Consider the following 16,426-nt stretch of genomic DNA (forward strand, 5'->3'; position numbering starts at 1 on the left):
CCTGATGCTTACACTGAAAACACCACTAGATCAATTCCCAAAACATTTCAACATGTGTGTGAGGGCACAGACAGATCCCTCACACCTGTGGGTGATGCATTTTAGGCCAAGCTTACACTTGTTGGTGAAACAAAACACCTGTGAGAGAAGAAATGGTAGAAGGGTCCAGTTTAATAATTTAAGGAGGAATTCTCATCTCACACAAGATGACATACTAAACTGCTGTGAGTTTATCCGGCTATAGATTCCTATCCTTTTATGTTGTGAAATGTTGTGTTAATATGAAAAGACAATAGTTTCAGCTCTTTACATTCATTTAAGAGTCATTCTGTGTCAACTCAACCAGAGGTCCCTGGCTAAAAATGTTAATTTTGATCATTTCTTTTCTGGTGAAAGAAATAAATAAATGAAGAAGAAAGACAAATTTGTAGAGGGGGGTCAAAATGACAATGTTCACCTGAGATTTGGAGCCAAATTACAGGGGGGTAAAATGACTTCAGAAAGACAGCAGCATCATCATTTTATTTTTACACAGAGATTGGAAGGTCTATTAGTTAAAGGATTAGTTCACTTTCAAATGAAAATTAGCCCAAGCTTTACTCACCCTCAAGTCATCCTAGGTGTATGTGACTTTTCTTTCTGATGAATACAAACAAAGAAATATTCATAAATATCCTGACGCATCCAAGCTTTATAAAGTGAACAGGGTTCACGAGTATGAGCTGAAGAAAGTGCAGAATAACAGAAGCGAAGCGATGCGTTTGTTTAAAAAATATACATCCATATTTAATAAGTTATGAAGTAAAATATCTAGCTTCCACCAGACCGCCTTCCGAATTTAAGTTAAAGAAATTGTAAAATGGCGTCTGGTCAGTTACACATTTTCCGTAAGTTGAATAGGGAAGGCGTAGGACGTAGCATAAGCTTTTTAAACTCCAAGAGTTTTACACTTTATTCGTACATTGAATAGGGAAGGCGTTCTGGCGGAAGCTAGATATTTTACTACATAACTTGTTAAATATGGATTTTTTTTTTTTACACAAACGCATCACTTTGCTTCAGAAGGTCTTTATTAACCCCCCGGAGCCGCGTGGAGTACACGTTTATGATGAATGGATGTGGTGTAACGATCGGCCCAATAGGCCGATTTTACATGAATTAAAACTGGGGTCAGATTATACTGTGTGAGCTTTTGGAGTGTTTAAAAAGATGAGACAGACAACAGAAATGAATAAATAAAGTGTATTTACAATTTCCACATGGAACTTAAAACAAAACAATAAAACTAGAAAAACTTAGGCCGTTTAAAAGCAGGGAGTCCATTTGCACATACCCTAAAACAGTCCTTAAGAGTCCTATTAACGTGCTGAAAGTCCCAATGTGAAAGTGTCCACCGGTGTATATACAAAGTCCACAGAAGTGATAATCCAACAGAAAAGTGATGTGGTTTGCTGGAAAGGTAAGTCCATAAAATTAAACTCCACAGTCCAGCTCGTAGGTGATCACGTTTGTAATGAGGGGCTGATTGTTTGTCATGCTGCCTCCTTTATACTGGCTTACTTCCTTATTCCTGTCATGTGATCAGTCACATGACAGGCAGACCCAGACTCATTTAAAGACATACACACATTAAAATAAGTAAGAGGAATAAACTGGCTAAGACAACATGTAACCCAATTAAAACTCAAATATACATAAAACCATCATGTTATATATATTGAGCAGATAAAACACGTGTCTTATGTGACAGTGTCACAGCGGATAGAGGCACTTCTTCAGCTCATAATCGTGAACCCTGTTCACTGCCATTATAAAGCTTGGATGCATCAGGATATTCATTAATATATCTCCTATTGTGTTCATCAGAAAGAAGAAAGTCATATACACCAAGGATGGCTTGAGGGTGAGTAAAGCTTGGGCTAATTATCATTTGAAAGTGAACTAATCCTTTAAATCTGTTGACTTTAGCAATCTTTATTGCATTATATGCCTTCGGTGACATTTCATAAATGGAAAAAGTTTGAAAGTTTGCATGCCTGTTACTCAAGTAATATTAAAGATATCTTAATATCCTTTTAGATTCTTAAACATCTTTTCTTTTTTTTTTTTTTATCATGGTTTTTAAAGCCTTGTATGGTTCATTTCCAGAGATATGGAGATCTCAATGTGGCTCCATGAGTAAAGTGTTAAATTGTATTTAACACATTTCAGGGGTCAAAAACCAAATGTGGGTCACTTTGCATACAGCTGATTTATTTTTCTTTTAAAGAGGAATATCTGAAGAACAAATTATGTTCTGTAACTCAAGAATGAATCCACTGGAGTGGATTACTTAATAAATATTCATTCATGACATTTAATATTTTGGCTTTCATCACTATTGTTCATAACTATATGTTTGTCTTCAAAAAAATATGAACAAAATAAAAAATTTGAGCCGGGGAAGTTTCTGAAATTTGGTTGATTTGACAAGGACTTGGATCGCATTTAAGACAGTGCTTTAGAGGACACTTGCCAAGAATGGACTTTGACATTGTTGTGTGTGTTTTTGAGGCTCAAGCACAATAAATCGAAAAAAAGAGAACTTCTGCGTGCTGTCTGAGAAGCGGCTTTCTGATTCGGCTGTGTGATAAGCTTCACAGACGGAGCACCAGAACTGAATATTTTGCATCATATTACATTTGAGTGGTTTAAAAGCAATCGAATGAGTGATTGGCTGTAGAGGTCGACCAATATCGCATTTGTCGATCTGTTATCGGCAATAATACACACCGATAGTTTTTTCCGGTTGTTGCGGGAGTGACTGTCACAGTATGAAAGTGGCCTCTAGAGGCAAAATAAAAACTATTACGGAACTATTTGTGGTGTTTGTTTTGACAAGTGATGCTAGCGGAATACATACACAGGCTTACAACCAGGGTTAGGTGCTTCTACATTAGTGTTATCCACCTATCATTTCCCTCTGGTTTTAGGGATAAGTTATGGGTAGGGGTAGGGATACGGGTAGGACTATTTATTGACTAGATGCTACATTAGTAAAGAACAGCAGTATGCTGGCGACAGGGCTGAGAGGACATTAACAGTAGAACCTCAAGCGATTAGAATAATGTGGGAAAAATACACGCAAATCCAAAACTAATGTTTAAATATCATGATTGTTAAGGTCTATTTGCATTAGTTTATATCTAGTTGGGCAAAGCTAGCCAGCTAAGTTGCATATTTAAAGTTTTGATGTGAGAATGCTTGTTCTCTTGCTAAGCACCCTCAAACAAAAACAAGAGCATCATCGGTTGATACTATAATAGGTAAAACAGATTTGGCAAACGCACAAGTACATATGTGTGTTTCTGCTCTAGACTGGAGAGCATCAAAGGTTTCTATTTACAACCTGTTTTTGCATTTATGTTCAGTGCTACATGCTCTCGAATCCTCTGACTCATAACAAATGAAGTGTAGACACGATATAAATAAGAGATTCATTATGCAGTGTAGACAGCTTCATTGATTATAATGGAACTTTGAGAGATGAACAGATGAGTGACAGTTTTTAGTGACTATAAAAGTAGTGCTATAAATATATATATATAAAAATATACAATCAGAATTTGAATAAAAGTTTTGTTTTTCATCCTGCTTAGAAGAGCAACGCCCACATACATGCTGCAAAGTTTCGGAAGTGACATTCACATATGAATGCACGATTCACTTTCGAAATTGTAATGATTGACCAACTAACCATAGAAATGGATGCAACAAAAATGTCAAAACAGATTTGAAATGCACTAAGATTTGATTGCATCAAGCAATGTAAATGCAGACTAATAATTAAATAATTATTATTTATTATTGCAGATTAATAAAAAAAATATATATTAGACTTTTTTTAATCAGTTTCCATTTTAATAACTATTGGTTAATTAATCAGTTATCAGCAGGTACTGCCCAACTTGGTTATCTGTAAAATTCATTATCAGCCGACCTCTAATTGGCTGATCATCAAAAATCTATGCAGACATGATTATCAGGCAATGCCATTTTCAAAACTGAAAAATATTGTATGAGTAATCTCTATTACATATCACTTGCATTTAAAAGAAGACTCAAAACAGAAAAGTGAACACTTTTGTTTTAAATTCTATCTCTATTTTTTAATTAAATTAACCTTTAAGATTTTTTTTTTTCTGTACAGTAGTTGATATTTCCACTCTCAATATATTTAAACCAAAATTAACTGTTATTGGTCCCTTACATGTTGGACAGATGGTCTTTTCATGTCTAAATAGGCAGTTCTTAAACAGACTTGAACTTGACTTCATGTTTAATACTGCTGGTCAAAAATCTGGCTTTGTAAAAAAAAAAAAAAAAAAACAACATTAACTTCAGTGAGAAGCCTATAAAAACCTTTTTTTTTTTTTTTTTTTTCAAATTGAATGAAATAACTAAACCAGAGGAGAATATTTATGGATCTATTTCTGATTACTGAGGCACACGGGCTGCTTGTTTAAGTTGGCATGTAGACAACAAGAGAATTGTCCTAGATAAACACAGATACACATTATACCCACAGCTTAACATTTTGTCAAGACCACCCAAACTCTAGCTCGTCATAACTCCCTTAACATTTTTTACAATCCTTTTTATCATGCTACTGTTTGAAGGTACATTTTGACGGTCAAATCGAGAGTGAGAGAGATAGAGAAAGCAGGGGAAAAAGGGAGCTACTGTTGAAAACCTCTGGTAGGACTAAGATCAGTCTGTATATTCACAATCGTGCTTTCATGCAGCACAGTTTGTGCAGGCGGTGAGTCCGGTCTGGCTGGAGCAGCGTGCAGCAGAATAATTTAAGATAGAAGTAAAACCAGAGCCTGGAAAAAGACAAGTCAGTCACACTGAACAGAGGCCGAAGGTCATCAGACCCTGTGTTACACATTCACTGGACTTCAGCTTTCCACGAATTCCTCTCACTGTTGGTTACTTAATGTCATCACTTTTTGGATTCAAAATAATGCTGATTTTACATGATTATAAACAAAATGATACGCCAAATAAACATTGTGCACTAATGGCAAGCATCGCTACTGTTGCTCCTGTACTTGGTATTAAATTCTGGCATGTCTATTTATGTTTCACACATGAATGTTCCTCAAATGGTACAGCTTTTTGAGAAGAGGCATGCTATTATTTTTCAAATGTATTTATGGTTTTCATTTGGATGATAAAACGGCTTTAAAAAGTGACCTGTCAAACTTGGGCTGTAACTGAAATCGCCTCCAAAACCTTCACTCACTATTCTCTAAATGAGTCTACAAATATAGTGTGCTTTCAGTTGTGAATGAAATCCAGTGAGCAAATTTGGACACTGGGCACCTTTATATGCACACCACTACTCTCTAATAACTTTGAAAAATAGTTTAAAGGGAAATCCTCGAAATACGCGTGACAATCACATGCGATATATCGCCCAGCCCTACCGTTTTCGGAGCTTGTGGCGAACCGCGTTTTTTTTACAGTGTGTTCAGGGGACAGGCAGCTAGTGGATAGTGAGGAGATGTTTGCTGTACGTGACAAAAATGTTTTGGCCTAAAATCGCGTGACATCGCTTAGAGCACCTTTAATATAGTGTTTCTAAGTTTGGTCTTTTAATGGTACTGTCTTAGTACATTAATCCACGTGTTTTCTTTATGGCAGGAAAATGCTTAACGTGTAATTAAACGTGCTGCGTTCATATTCTGGGCTCATCTGATTTTCTGTACGTAGTAATGCTTTATTAGTATGTTGTTTACTGGTTTGTTAATAACATTGTCTTAGTAAGCTTTTTCACGTTAAGCGCTTTAGAATGTCCAGTCGGGGGGGAATTTAAAATAATGCTCTAAAATAACAGTCGCCTTAAAAGAAAACTCACGCTAGGGGCTCATCGATAATATAACCCCTCCGCTTGGCCCCCTCCAGAATTATGAATGCCCCCCCCCAAAGTTTGTGTGTCTTGGCACCGCCTGTCTAGAACACCTTCGCCTAGAACCAGCAAAGCCAAAAAAGAAAAAAACAAAAACAAATCACTAGTGTGCAGCCACCTAGCAGCCAATCATGAAACATGAGCAGAACAAATTCATCCAAATCGTTTGTAAAACCATTTGCCTTTAACGCATTTTAAGTCACTTTGGGTAAAAGCATCTAATGAATGCATAAAGAAACATTTCCCAATAAACACAGAAACTAACAAACCTAAAACCTTGATGTTGCAATGAACAAACTTGCAATAAATTAAACACAGATGATTCAGACATAACAATTCTGTTTGTTTCATAAATGATGCCCAAAGTAATGCAATTATTTACTTTTATTCTGAGTAATGCATTAATGTAATGCATAATTCCCCTCTCTTCTCCTCTTTCATCCCTCAGTAATCCATACTAGCTCTGTCTTTGTTTACAGTCTGCATGCTCTCTTTAGCTAGACGTTTAAAAGAGACTGTTTGCCATTCAGGTTTACACAAAAGGATCATGTTCTGTCTTATGGGGTCATTAAGAGACTCAGACCATCATATGAGCACTTTAGTGGTGTATTAAAGGTCTGGCACTCATGGATGCTGATGGGTAATGCTTATGTGACTAATTTGAGTAATGTTTACATGTTTACAGTTTTTTTGAAATGCAACTCCCACCCTGGATGTTCAAACAGCTTCCTTGCATTTGCGTGATCTGAACAGTGGCCCTCTTCAAACACCAGACAGGAAGCGGTCTCATTAGATGACACCTTTGTGCTGCAGCTGCTGTCAGATAAGTAAAGCTTTGACTAGCTAAATTTAAAAGGTCAATGGAGAAATGTACAGTAGCTACTGATATACATGAAATCTTTTGAAGGTGAATTGTGTTATTTTGATGTTACAAAAAAAATAACTTTGAGAAAACTACAAAATGACAGAATACTGCCAGGGTGCGTTTAAGTGGTTTAAAGGTGCTAAAGAGGATCTTTTCGTCGACTGAGAAACCAAAGACTGTTACTGAGTTTTTGAAAAGAGCGCATGAGTAAGAACAACCCCCCCTCCTTGCACGAGTATTGGAACACGAGTGTTTACCACCGGCATTCGCTGTGTCGTGTTAGTGGATTCATTACGTCGGACTCACCGCAGGTAACTCATAATCTGCAGTTGTTACTCCTGTCTCGTGACAAAAACATCTCATGCGGCGCCTGTGGAGTGTGGAAAGTTACTGGAGCGCGCAGCCGCGCACGTCTCTCACAAGGAACGTCACGGCAGTGATTGACAAGCCAGAGGGCCAATCGTTTACGTGGTGATCGCGTAAACGATTGGCTGATGTTTTTAAGGCCCTACCTCGTGCACAGATGATGTATATTAATATTATTCCTTTCAGTGCACCTAATAAATAGTCTTTTATCAGTTAGTAAAGACAGTTTCAAGTAATATTGCAAAAATGTATAAAACAAAACATCCTCTTTAGCACCTTTAAGTTTTAAGTTGTTTTTTAATGTGTTGCTATTAGAGCTGCACAATTAATCATTAAATGAATGCGATCTCAATTCAAACACGCATGCGATCTCATTTCTAAATTACAACAATTCTCCTGTGTCTATTAAAATGAAATATTCAAATCTGAGTTGGCGCTGCCGCTTCACAAACAGCTATTTCAACCACACAGTATTGTTACTTATTCAAATGATCACATAAGCACTGGGATAAAAGTTTATAATTCAGATATAATAATAATTCAATGATGCCTACAGAGAATCAATTTTTGAAAATAACTTGATGCTTCAAATAACAATTTTATCGATTACATCGTTAGGCCACCAGGTGGCAACAAGTGACTGTTAATAAATATATATATTTGTATACTTTGACTATTTAATTTTACTTAATATTAGTGTATTTATCCACTAGGGGTGTGACGAGATCTTGTGCCATGAGATCTCGCGAGATTGAAATGTGACGAGATTTCTCGTCGAAGTGAAAAGCTGTCTGCTACATTTACAATATGCCTCCACTGTCGTTTTGCTTTTTATAGAATTAAAAAAAACATTTAAATTTAGCTGGATAAAGGTTGCCGCCGCTCCCTATTCACAGAGTACACGCGACCGCGAAAGCGAGCGTAAACAAAAGCTCGTATTTAAGCACGATTTAAATACAGCTGCTCCCTGATGCATGCAGATATCTCCCAATATGAAAGCTATATCAGGCTGGGCTGTGTAGTTGTAACCATCTCTCAGCTCTGTATCATGATTGAAGAAAAAAAAAAGGTCTCTATTTGCACTTTGAATATTGTGAGATTATGGGTGATTATGGGTGCACAGTTGCACTTATTGTTTGCACTTAATAAGACTAACATAAAACGGTTATTCATTTTTATGGTAACACTTTAAAATAAGGTTAACTAACATTAGTTAACTACTTTAGTTATAAACTAAGAAAGAACAATACTTCTACAGCATTTATTAATGTTAAATGCATTTGTTAACATTAGTTAATGCACTGTGAATGATGACGATTTTTATTAACTAACATTAACAAAGATTAATAAATAATGTAGCAAACATATTGCTCATTGTTAGTTCATGTTGGTTAATACATTAATGTTAACAAATTAACCTTATTGTAAAGTGTTACCATTTTTTATATTCTATATTTTTATTTCTCTGATCAATTTGTGGAAAGGAGTTCAGTTAGGAGGTCAAAAGTTGTAGAAGCTGATAAATCATGTACAGTAAGGTCTGAAGAGACTGAAATCATACAGGAGAGAAGTCAGTCAGTTGAGTTTGTGGCAAAACCTTTTACATTACTTGAGTATTGTTGTCTTTTACTGCATATGATAATTCATACTCAGAAAGTAGAAATGAAATGACATTCATTGCAAGATGATTAGTTAAAACATTTTAAATGCACCTGCAGACTATTTTCTAGTCATGTATTTCGTCATTGAGGATTTCTTAAAAATACTGTGTAAAAATCTTGTCTCGTCCCGTTCTCGTGAACTCAATCTCGTGTCTCGTCTCATCTCGTGAGCAACCCGTCTCGTCACACCCATTATCCACTATATTGACAAGACATTTTTGAAGGATATTGGTTTACTTATGGCCTTTTTGTGCACTTCAGCTCAACTGAGACTTGAGAGTTTGTAGATGTTTAAGTTATGTTGTGTTGCGCTTGCTTTACTGCAATATTGAAGTGTTCAGTTTTATTTTGATTTTAGAAAATAAACATGAATTCTCATCTTACAAATCAATTGTTTCTTATTTTCACAGGCATGTCTCTCAGGTGTTGAGAACTAGTGCATCTTTGAGCCTATATTCAGCATGAGTAAAATACTTAAAGGTGCCCTAGATTGTTTTTTTACAAGATGTAATATAAGTCCTAGATGTCCTCTTAATGTGTCTGTGAAGTTTCAGCTCAAAATACCCCATAGATTTTTTTTAAATTAATTTTTTTAACTGCCTATTTTGGGGCATCATTAACTATGCACTGATTTTTTCAGCACGGCCCCTTTAAGAGATGCGCTTCCTCTGCCCCACGAGCTCTCGACTATAATACAGTGCATTTACAAAGTTCACACAGCTAATATAACCCTCAAATGGATCTTTACAAGATGTTCGTCATGCATGCTGTATGCATGCTTCGAATTATGTGAGTTAAGTATTTATTTAGATGGTTACGTTTGATTCTGTGCGAGTTTGAGGCTGTGCTCCGTGGCTAAAGCTAACATTACACACTGTTGGAGAGATTTATAAAGAATGAAGTTGTGTTTATGAATTAAACAGACTGCATGTGTTTAAAAATGAAAATAGCAACGACTCTCGTCTCCGTGAATACAGTAAGAAACGATGGTAACTTTAACCACATTTAACAGTATATTAGCAACATGCTAATGAAACATTTAGAAAGACAATTTACAAATATCACTAAAAATATCATGATATCATGGATCATGTCAGTTATTATTGCTCCATCTGCCATTTTTCGCTGTTGTTCTTGCTTGCTTACCTTGTCTGTTCACAGATCCAGCCGTTAATGCTGCCTTTCCTTGTCTAATGCGTCGAATGGGCTGGCATTATGCAAATATTGGGGTCATACATATTAATGGTCCCGACAGTTACGTAACAGTCAGTGTTATGTTGAGATCCGAGTGTTTTCCGGAAGTCTTTTAAACAAATGAGATTTACATAAGGAGGAGGAAACAATGGGGTTTGAAACTCAATGTATGTCTTTTCCATGTACTGAACTCTTGTTATTCAACTATGCCGAGATCAATTCAAATTCTGATTCTAGGGCACCTTTAAGTACTGTTAAAATCAGATACTCAGACTTTTACTCAAGTTTTCACTGTAACGTATCTGTACTTTTATGGTTTTCAGGTACTCTTTACACCTCTGGAGCTTGTGGTCTCAAGTCAGACAACATTTCTAACTGCAATGCACTGCAGGTCAGGCACAGATCAGTCCGAGTAGTGCTGCATAAAGTCAAACACATCTAGCTACATCAATGATTGCTACATCAATGATTGTTTCCTCAAACTCAGCTGTTGGTCAGATAATCTGATAGTTCTGCCCCAAACTCACACCATTAATTTAACGCAAATTTAACCTTAAAGCGGAACTCAGTAAGATTTGTGAAGCTCCCCCTACAGGTTCCTTCAGTGAATCACACTGTCGTAAATACTCCAAGCGCAGCTCTGGACTACAATGACTACAACGCTCACCAGCGCAGTAGTTTTGCAAATACAGTACAAGAAATCTCGATGGAGGTGGGTAATTTTCGAAATTGTCTTATAAAGTTATAATATATACATTGTTTTTGAATTACCGTAAAGCATTTTGTCACTCTCGCGCGAACGTGAACATGAGGCGAGATTGTGTCGGGTCGGCGCAGCTCAACTTGCAAGTGCTGTTTTCTGGCGTAGACGTGCCAGAGGGGGTTAGTGCTCACCTCAAACACACCACTACAAGTCAATTAACCATCATAAGGACTTAGAAAACTATTTATGAAGGTAAAAAAGTTACTTAGTTCTGCTTTAAAATTGCTTGAGTTGAACAACTGTAAAACTAAAAGAGACATAATGAGGATTTGGGGAGAAAATGAGTGATTCTTACTGCATTCCAGTTAATTATTTATGGGATATGTTCATTAAATCAGGAGAGTAGACCACAATAGTTTAGTATCTGTTGTCTTTTCCATATTCACAGTGGAAAAGAAAAATAAACGTGGAAGAACACAGCAGATCGAAATGAGCTTGTCAAAGATATTCTTGTGATACCAATGTCACATTAAAATTTGAAGATTTACATTATTTTTCTTATAGATAAAAACAGAGCATGATGGAAAATGTATGCTTGTTCAGTAAAACTGATGAATAACGATTAACTGAACTGCATCCTTATTTGAAATTATTTGTTTCAGTCCTTTAGAGTTGAAGTTCCCCAAACCAGAAGTGCCACCCATAATTTAAAATGCAGTAGACTCTTTCGGAAAAAGTGAATAGTCGTCCCTGCAAATTAAACTGAGATAGAGTCAAGTTTTTTTTTTTTTTTTTTTTTTTGGTTTAGTCTTCTCACAAAGACAGGAAATACTGAATTCACAATAGTTCTGAGAGGGCTTGGGGGTGGAGCACACTGGTGAAAAGATCCCCCCTCTACAGCCCACCTTGGAATATTTTTTTTTTCGGTGAGGGTCACAGTCCACTGCTCCTCATTGGCGTCCCGGACGGTTTCTCGGACTGTAATGCTTTTGTGCACAGACCGCTTTTCCCACACACCCCTTACCAAATACGCCCCTTCAGACCAGCGCTGGCCCCTTCTCGCCCAAACAAGAAAAAAAGAAAAAAAGAAGAAAAAAAACCCCTAAACAAACGCAGAGCTGGATCTATTTAAAGAAGCCTCCAATTCCTAATTTAGCCTCATCTAAAGAAAACAGACATGCAAGACTGGGTTCTTTAGAAGCAGTTCAGTAATATTGAAGAGCTTACTATGCAAGACCTGGTGAAAATATAACCGTGCTCTACAATAATAACCAAGGAACACAGGTGCATTACCTCGTTTCCGTGCATGTTACCAACGTATTTGAATTCCGGGATGCCCGTTCTGTGTTCTCTGGGATGTTGACCCAGTATTAAGACCCAAAGTTCTCTTCCTAGAAAGACAAAATGTAAATGTTAATCGACTGCAAACAAATGTTTCAATTAGTGAATCAGTGCATTTGCAACTGAATTAAGTGCTGTGGATCTTGTGCCGGTCACATGATTAATGTCTCACTGCTTTCTGAGTTAACCAGATACTCAAATAATGTTTTTGCACAGTCTGGGAAGGCACCTGGCAACCCAATCCCGTGTAATCTCGCGTCTAGCTCTCATTCATTTGTCTGTCTAGGTCTCTGTCTCTTAGAGGACTACTGAATATGGAGATCTCACATTTACTGAGCAAGTTAAAGCATGCTTGCTTCAGAACAAACTAAAAAAAAAAAAAAAAAAAAAATCTTGAAAATGAGCCTGAAAACAGAAAAAATTATTACAGTTTAATATAACTTTCTATTATAATATATTTTAAAATGAAATGTATTTCTGTGATGGCAAAGCTGAACTTACATCCTACAACTGAGATGTAAGATGTAAGTAGCTAGACATTTAAAATTTGACAAATGTTTTAGCCTATAATGTGTGGTTAAGACAGTCACTTTGTAAAATAAAATAAAATATAAATATACAATACCGTTCAAAAGTTTGGGATCGGTAAGATTTTTAATGTCTTTAAAAGAAGTTTCGTCTGCTCACCAAGGCTGCATTTATTTAATTAAAAATACAGTAAAATCAGTAATATTGTGAAATATTATTACAATTTAAAATAACTGTTTTCTATTTGAAAATATTTGAAAATGTAATTTATTTCTGTGTTGGCAAAGCTGAATTTTCAGCATCATTACTCCAGTCTTCAGTGTCACATGATCCTTCAGAAATCATTCTAATATGATGATTTGCTGCTCAGGAAACATTTATTGTGTACAATTGTACAAAATATTTGTGTATAATATTTTTTTTCAGGATTCTTTGATGAATAGAAAGTTCAAACAAACAGCATTTATTTGAAATATAATCTTTTGTTACATTTTAAATGTCTTTACTGTCACTTTTGATTGATTTAATGCATCCTTGCTGAATAAAATATTAATTTCTTTAAATTCTTCTCAAAAAAATAAAAATAAAAATTCTTACTGACCCCAAACTTTTGAACCGTAGTGTATAATGCTACAGAAGCTTTGTATTTCAGATAAATGCTGTTCTTTTGAACTTTATATTCATCAAGGAATCCTGAAAAAAAAGTATACAACTGTTTTTAACATTGATAATAATAATAAATGTTTCTTGAGCAGCAAATCAGCATATTAAAATGATTTCTGAAGGATCATGTGACACTGAAGACTGGAGAAATGATGCTGAAAATTCATCTTTTCCAACACAGAAATAAATTACATTTTATATTATATTCCAATAGAAAACAATTTTAAATTGTAATAATATTTCACAGTATTACTGTTTTTACTGTATTTTTAATTAAATAAATACAATCTTGGTGAGCAGACAAAACTTATTTTAAAAATATTAAAAATCTTACCGATCCCAAACTTTTGAACGGTAGTGTATATATATATATATATATATATATATATATATATATATATATATATATATATATATATATATATATATATATATATATATATATATATATATATATATATATATATATATATATATATATATATATATATATATGGACCCAAAAAAAAAAAAAAAAAACACCTGCTGCAACCTTTGCATATTGATACAGTTTGTCCATTGCTGGTCTGTGCTTAAAATCTGAATGGATACTGTTTATTTTCTGTATTTATTGTAACTATTCAAATTTTACCATTTCAAATACTGCATTTGACGCCGTGTTTACTTTTCTTCACTGACACAGACAAAAGTGTAAAAGACTTTCCAGTTTTTCACACTTTCCAGCTATTACTATCCAAATTTTGCCCTCCAGACATCTTAAACTGCATAAATGTATCCACACTACCCTACCACTTTTTGTGCGTAGAACTTCCACAGCAGTCAGTGGTCTACCTGGGAGAACGCTTTCAATTGTGCACCTTTACAAAGATCATGGGGGCCATCCGAGACATCCCCAGGCACCAACGGTAGAGGTACTATTGTGGCCTAACTAATCTGTGGTGTGTGTGGTCCATGTAAAGCTCTCTAAGGTGTGGACCTTGAGATACTTGAAGCCTTTCACTCTCACTATAGGGGCCTCTCTCCAAGTCCACAATTGTTTCGTTAGTCTTGTTGACACTTTGTTAGAAAGGGTGTCAGGTTGTCTCCAACAGATGAGCTACTTTTACACTAAATGCTTGTAATATTACTGTATTAACTTTTCTGGTAAAGGCACCTGTTATTCACCACCAAAATAGCAGTAAATAACTGTAATAAATAATAATAATAATAATAATAATAATAAGAATGGTGGAATAGAATGCATTCGTTGAATGCATAGTTTATGCAGTTGTTCATGATGTCACTGTCAAAGAAATTTACTTTTAAGTCTAATTGCGCCAAAATCTGTGATAGGTCAAACTCTTTGAAAGCAGACTTCTTACAGTACGAAAGAGCATCGCAACCTTGTACGTGCTCGTACGTGCATGCTAATATTTATGGCTTTGTTCATACATACCATCAATAGAGAGCTTGTTTTGGCATTGTCAGCACTGATTTAATGACATTTTGACAGTGAGTCCTGTTCACACACAACCTCAAAACAGCGTTAAACATAACATATACAGCCAAGTCTCAATGTCATCAGCAAAGTCAGTGGTCTTTTGGTCCAATATGCTCCAATGTACTATAATAAAATCAGTTCTGCTATTAACACACCTGGACTTTTCTTCCCAAAGCAACAAAAGAGTAGGAGTTATATTGAATGGGTTTTTTGTGAGATCTAAATTTGACTCCTTACAATCAGCATGTGATGAAATTTCACCCCATTTATTTTGTAAAAAGTTATAGCCTATCTTATTGTGAACAATTTAGCCGTGATGCGTTTCATTTTTTAAAACTTTTTTGACCACACAATGTTTAATGAAATTGTCATATGTGGACCTTCCGGTGAATATGACAGATGATGTATGCAGGACTTCTTCAATCATTTAATCTGCTTTAACCTCACCCCTGTTATCTGTCTCCACTTTTGAGTGCAACATGCATAGAAATAAGTTAAAGGTTAATGACTATGTATTAGATGGTCTCCACAATCTACATTTACAGAGAGATCATTAGTGTTGTGCTGCAGTGCAAAATCAGTTGCTTTTTTATTATTATGGTTTATAAATATCTCTATTTTTATCATCATCGTCAAAGTTTATTATTTGCATGTGTTTTAAAACAAACTTTCTGTACAAACTTACAGTTTTCTGAGTGCACATGCCTTATATGCATTAGTTCCCTTTTGGGAATGACTGTACTGCTCAGTAACAAACCAACCAAGTCTTACATAACCAACAAAGAATCATGATGAGATATATTTTTGCCATAACGGCCACCTCTAGAACCAAGTACATTTTTTTCTTCTAAAATAATCTAATATAAAGTTATACTCGAATGTAGTTACGATAAGAAAACATTTGTCACTACATCCATTTAATTTCATTCTGACTTCAACAGAGGTTACAAAGTCTCAACCGCACTATTACACAATCATAAGAGCCACTACATGCCACTTCCTCCACTGACAAAGTTTGTTTTTTCATTTCCTACCAAAACTGAAATCCAATTACTGCTGTTTATCAAACAAGACAAAATGATGTACAGAATTATGAATGCTTAAAGGATTTCTGTAGTGTAATCTTGATTAAGCTAACGATGTTGGCAAATGACAACTGCCATTTGTCTGGGTTGATAATCACCCTACAAGCGTTTTAGCTAATTAGGCCCAACTAATCAAGCATATGAAACATAATATTACATCAGAGATATTCATAGTCTGCCTCCACCCCTCATTCTTACCCTGGTGGGCAACTGTAACACTGATTACGCCGAGACAGGGCAGTCAACAAACAAGGACGGTCTTCCAGGCTAAGCAGCTGGTGTCCTAGATTACCTCTAGTCAGCTCGGGTTTCTTATTTCCTGGCCTTAAATAGGCAACACAGTGGGATTAGGACAAGGGGTTAGCTTGACAAGGCAAGTGCGCACAATGGCTACACAATCTCTTTGAGGTCTGAAGTGATTGAAGAAATGGGCTTTACAATCAGCCAGTAACAAAGGCTCCCAAGAGATGAAGGAGATGGGAACAACTTCATTAAGGGTTGCTTTCTTGAAGTGCGACTCCATCAGCTAAATGAAATTGTATGGTACCGCAGTGTCCTTGGATTAGCTTTGGGCACTACCTGCATTA

General features: G+C 35.7%; 1 protein-coding gene across 2 annotated transcripts in view; it reads right to left on the reverse strand.

Moving 5' to 3' along the window:
- The window catches only part of cpm (carboxypeptidase M), a 50,114-nt gene that overhangs the window by 27,362 nt on the left and 6,326 nt on the right, over positions 1-16,426 (reverse strand). For both annotated transcript variants that reach the window (XM_048157388.1, XM_048157389.1), the window contains exon 3: positions 12,036-12,133. In XM_048157388.1, coding sequence (XP_048013345.1) covers positions 12,036-12,133 — 98 coding nt within the window. The remainder of the gene's footprint in view (positions 1-12,035; positions 12,134-16,426) is intronic.

The sequence above is a fragment of the Megalobrama amblycephala genome, linkage group LG14 (assembly GCF_018812025.1).
Source record: "Megalobrama amblycephala isolate DHTTF-2021 linkage group LG14, ASM1881202v1, whole genome shotgun sequence".
Taxonomy (NCBI): Eukaryota; Metazoa; Chordata; class Actinopteri; order Cypriniformes; family Xenocyprididae; genus Megalobrama; species Megalobrama amblycephala.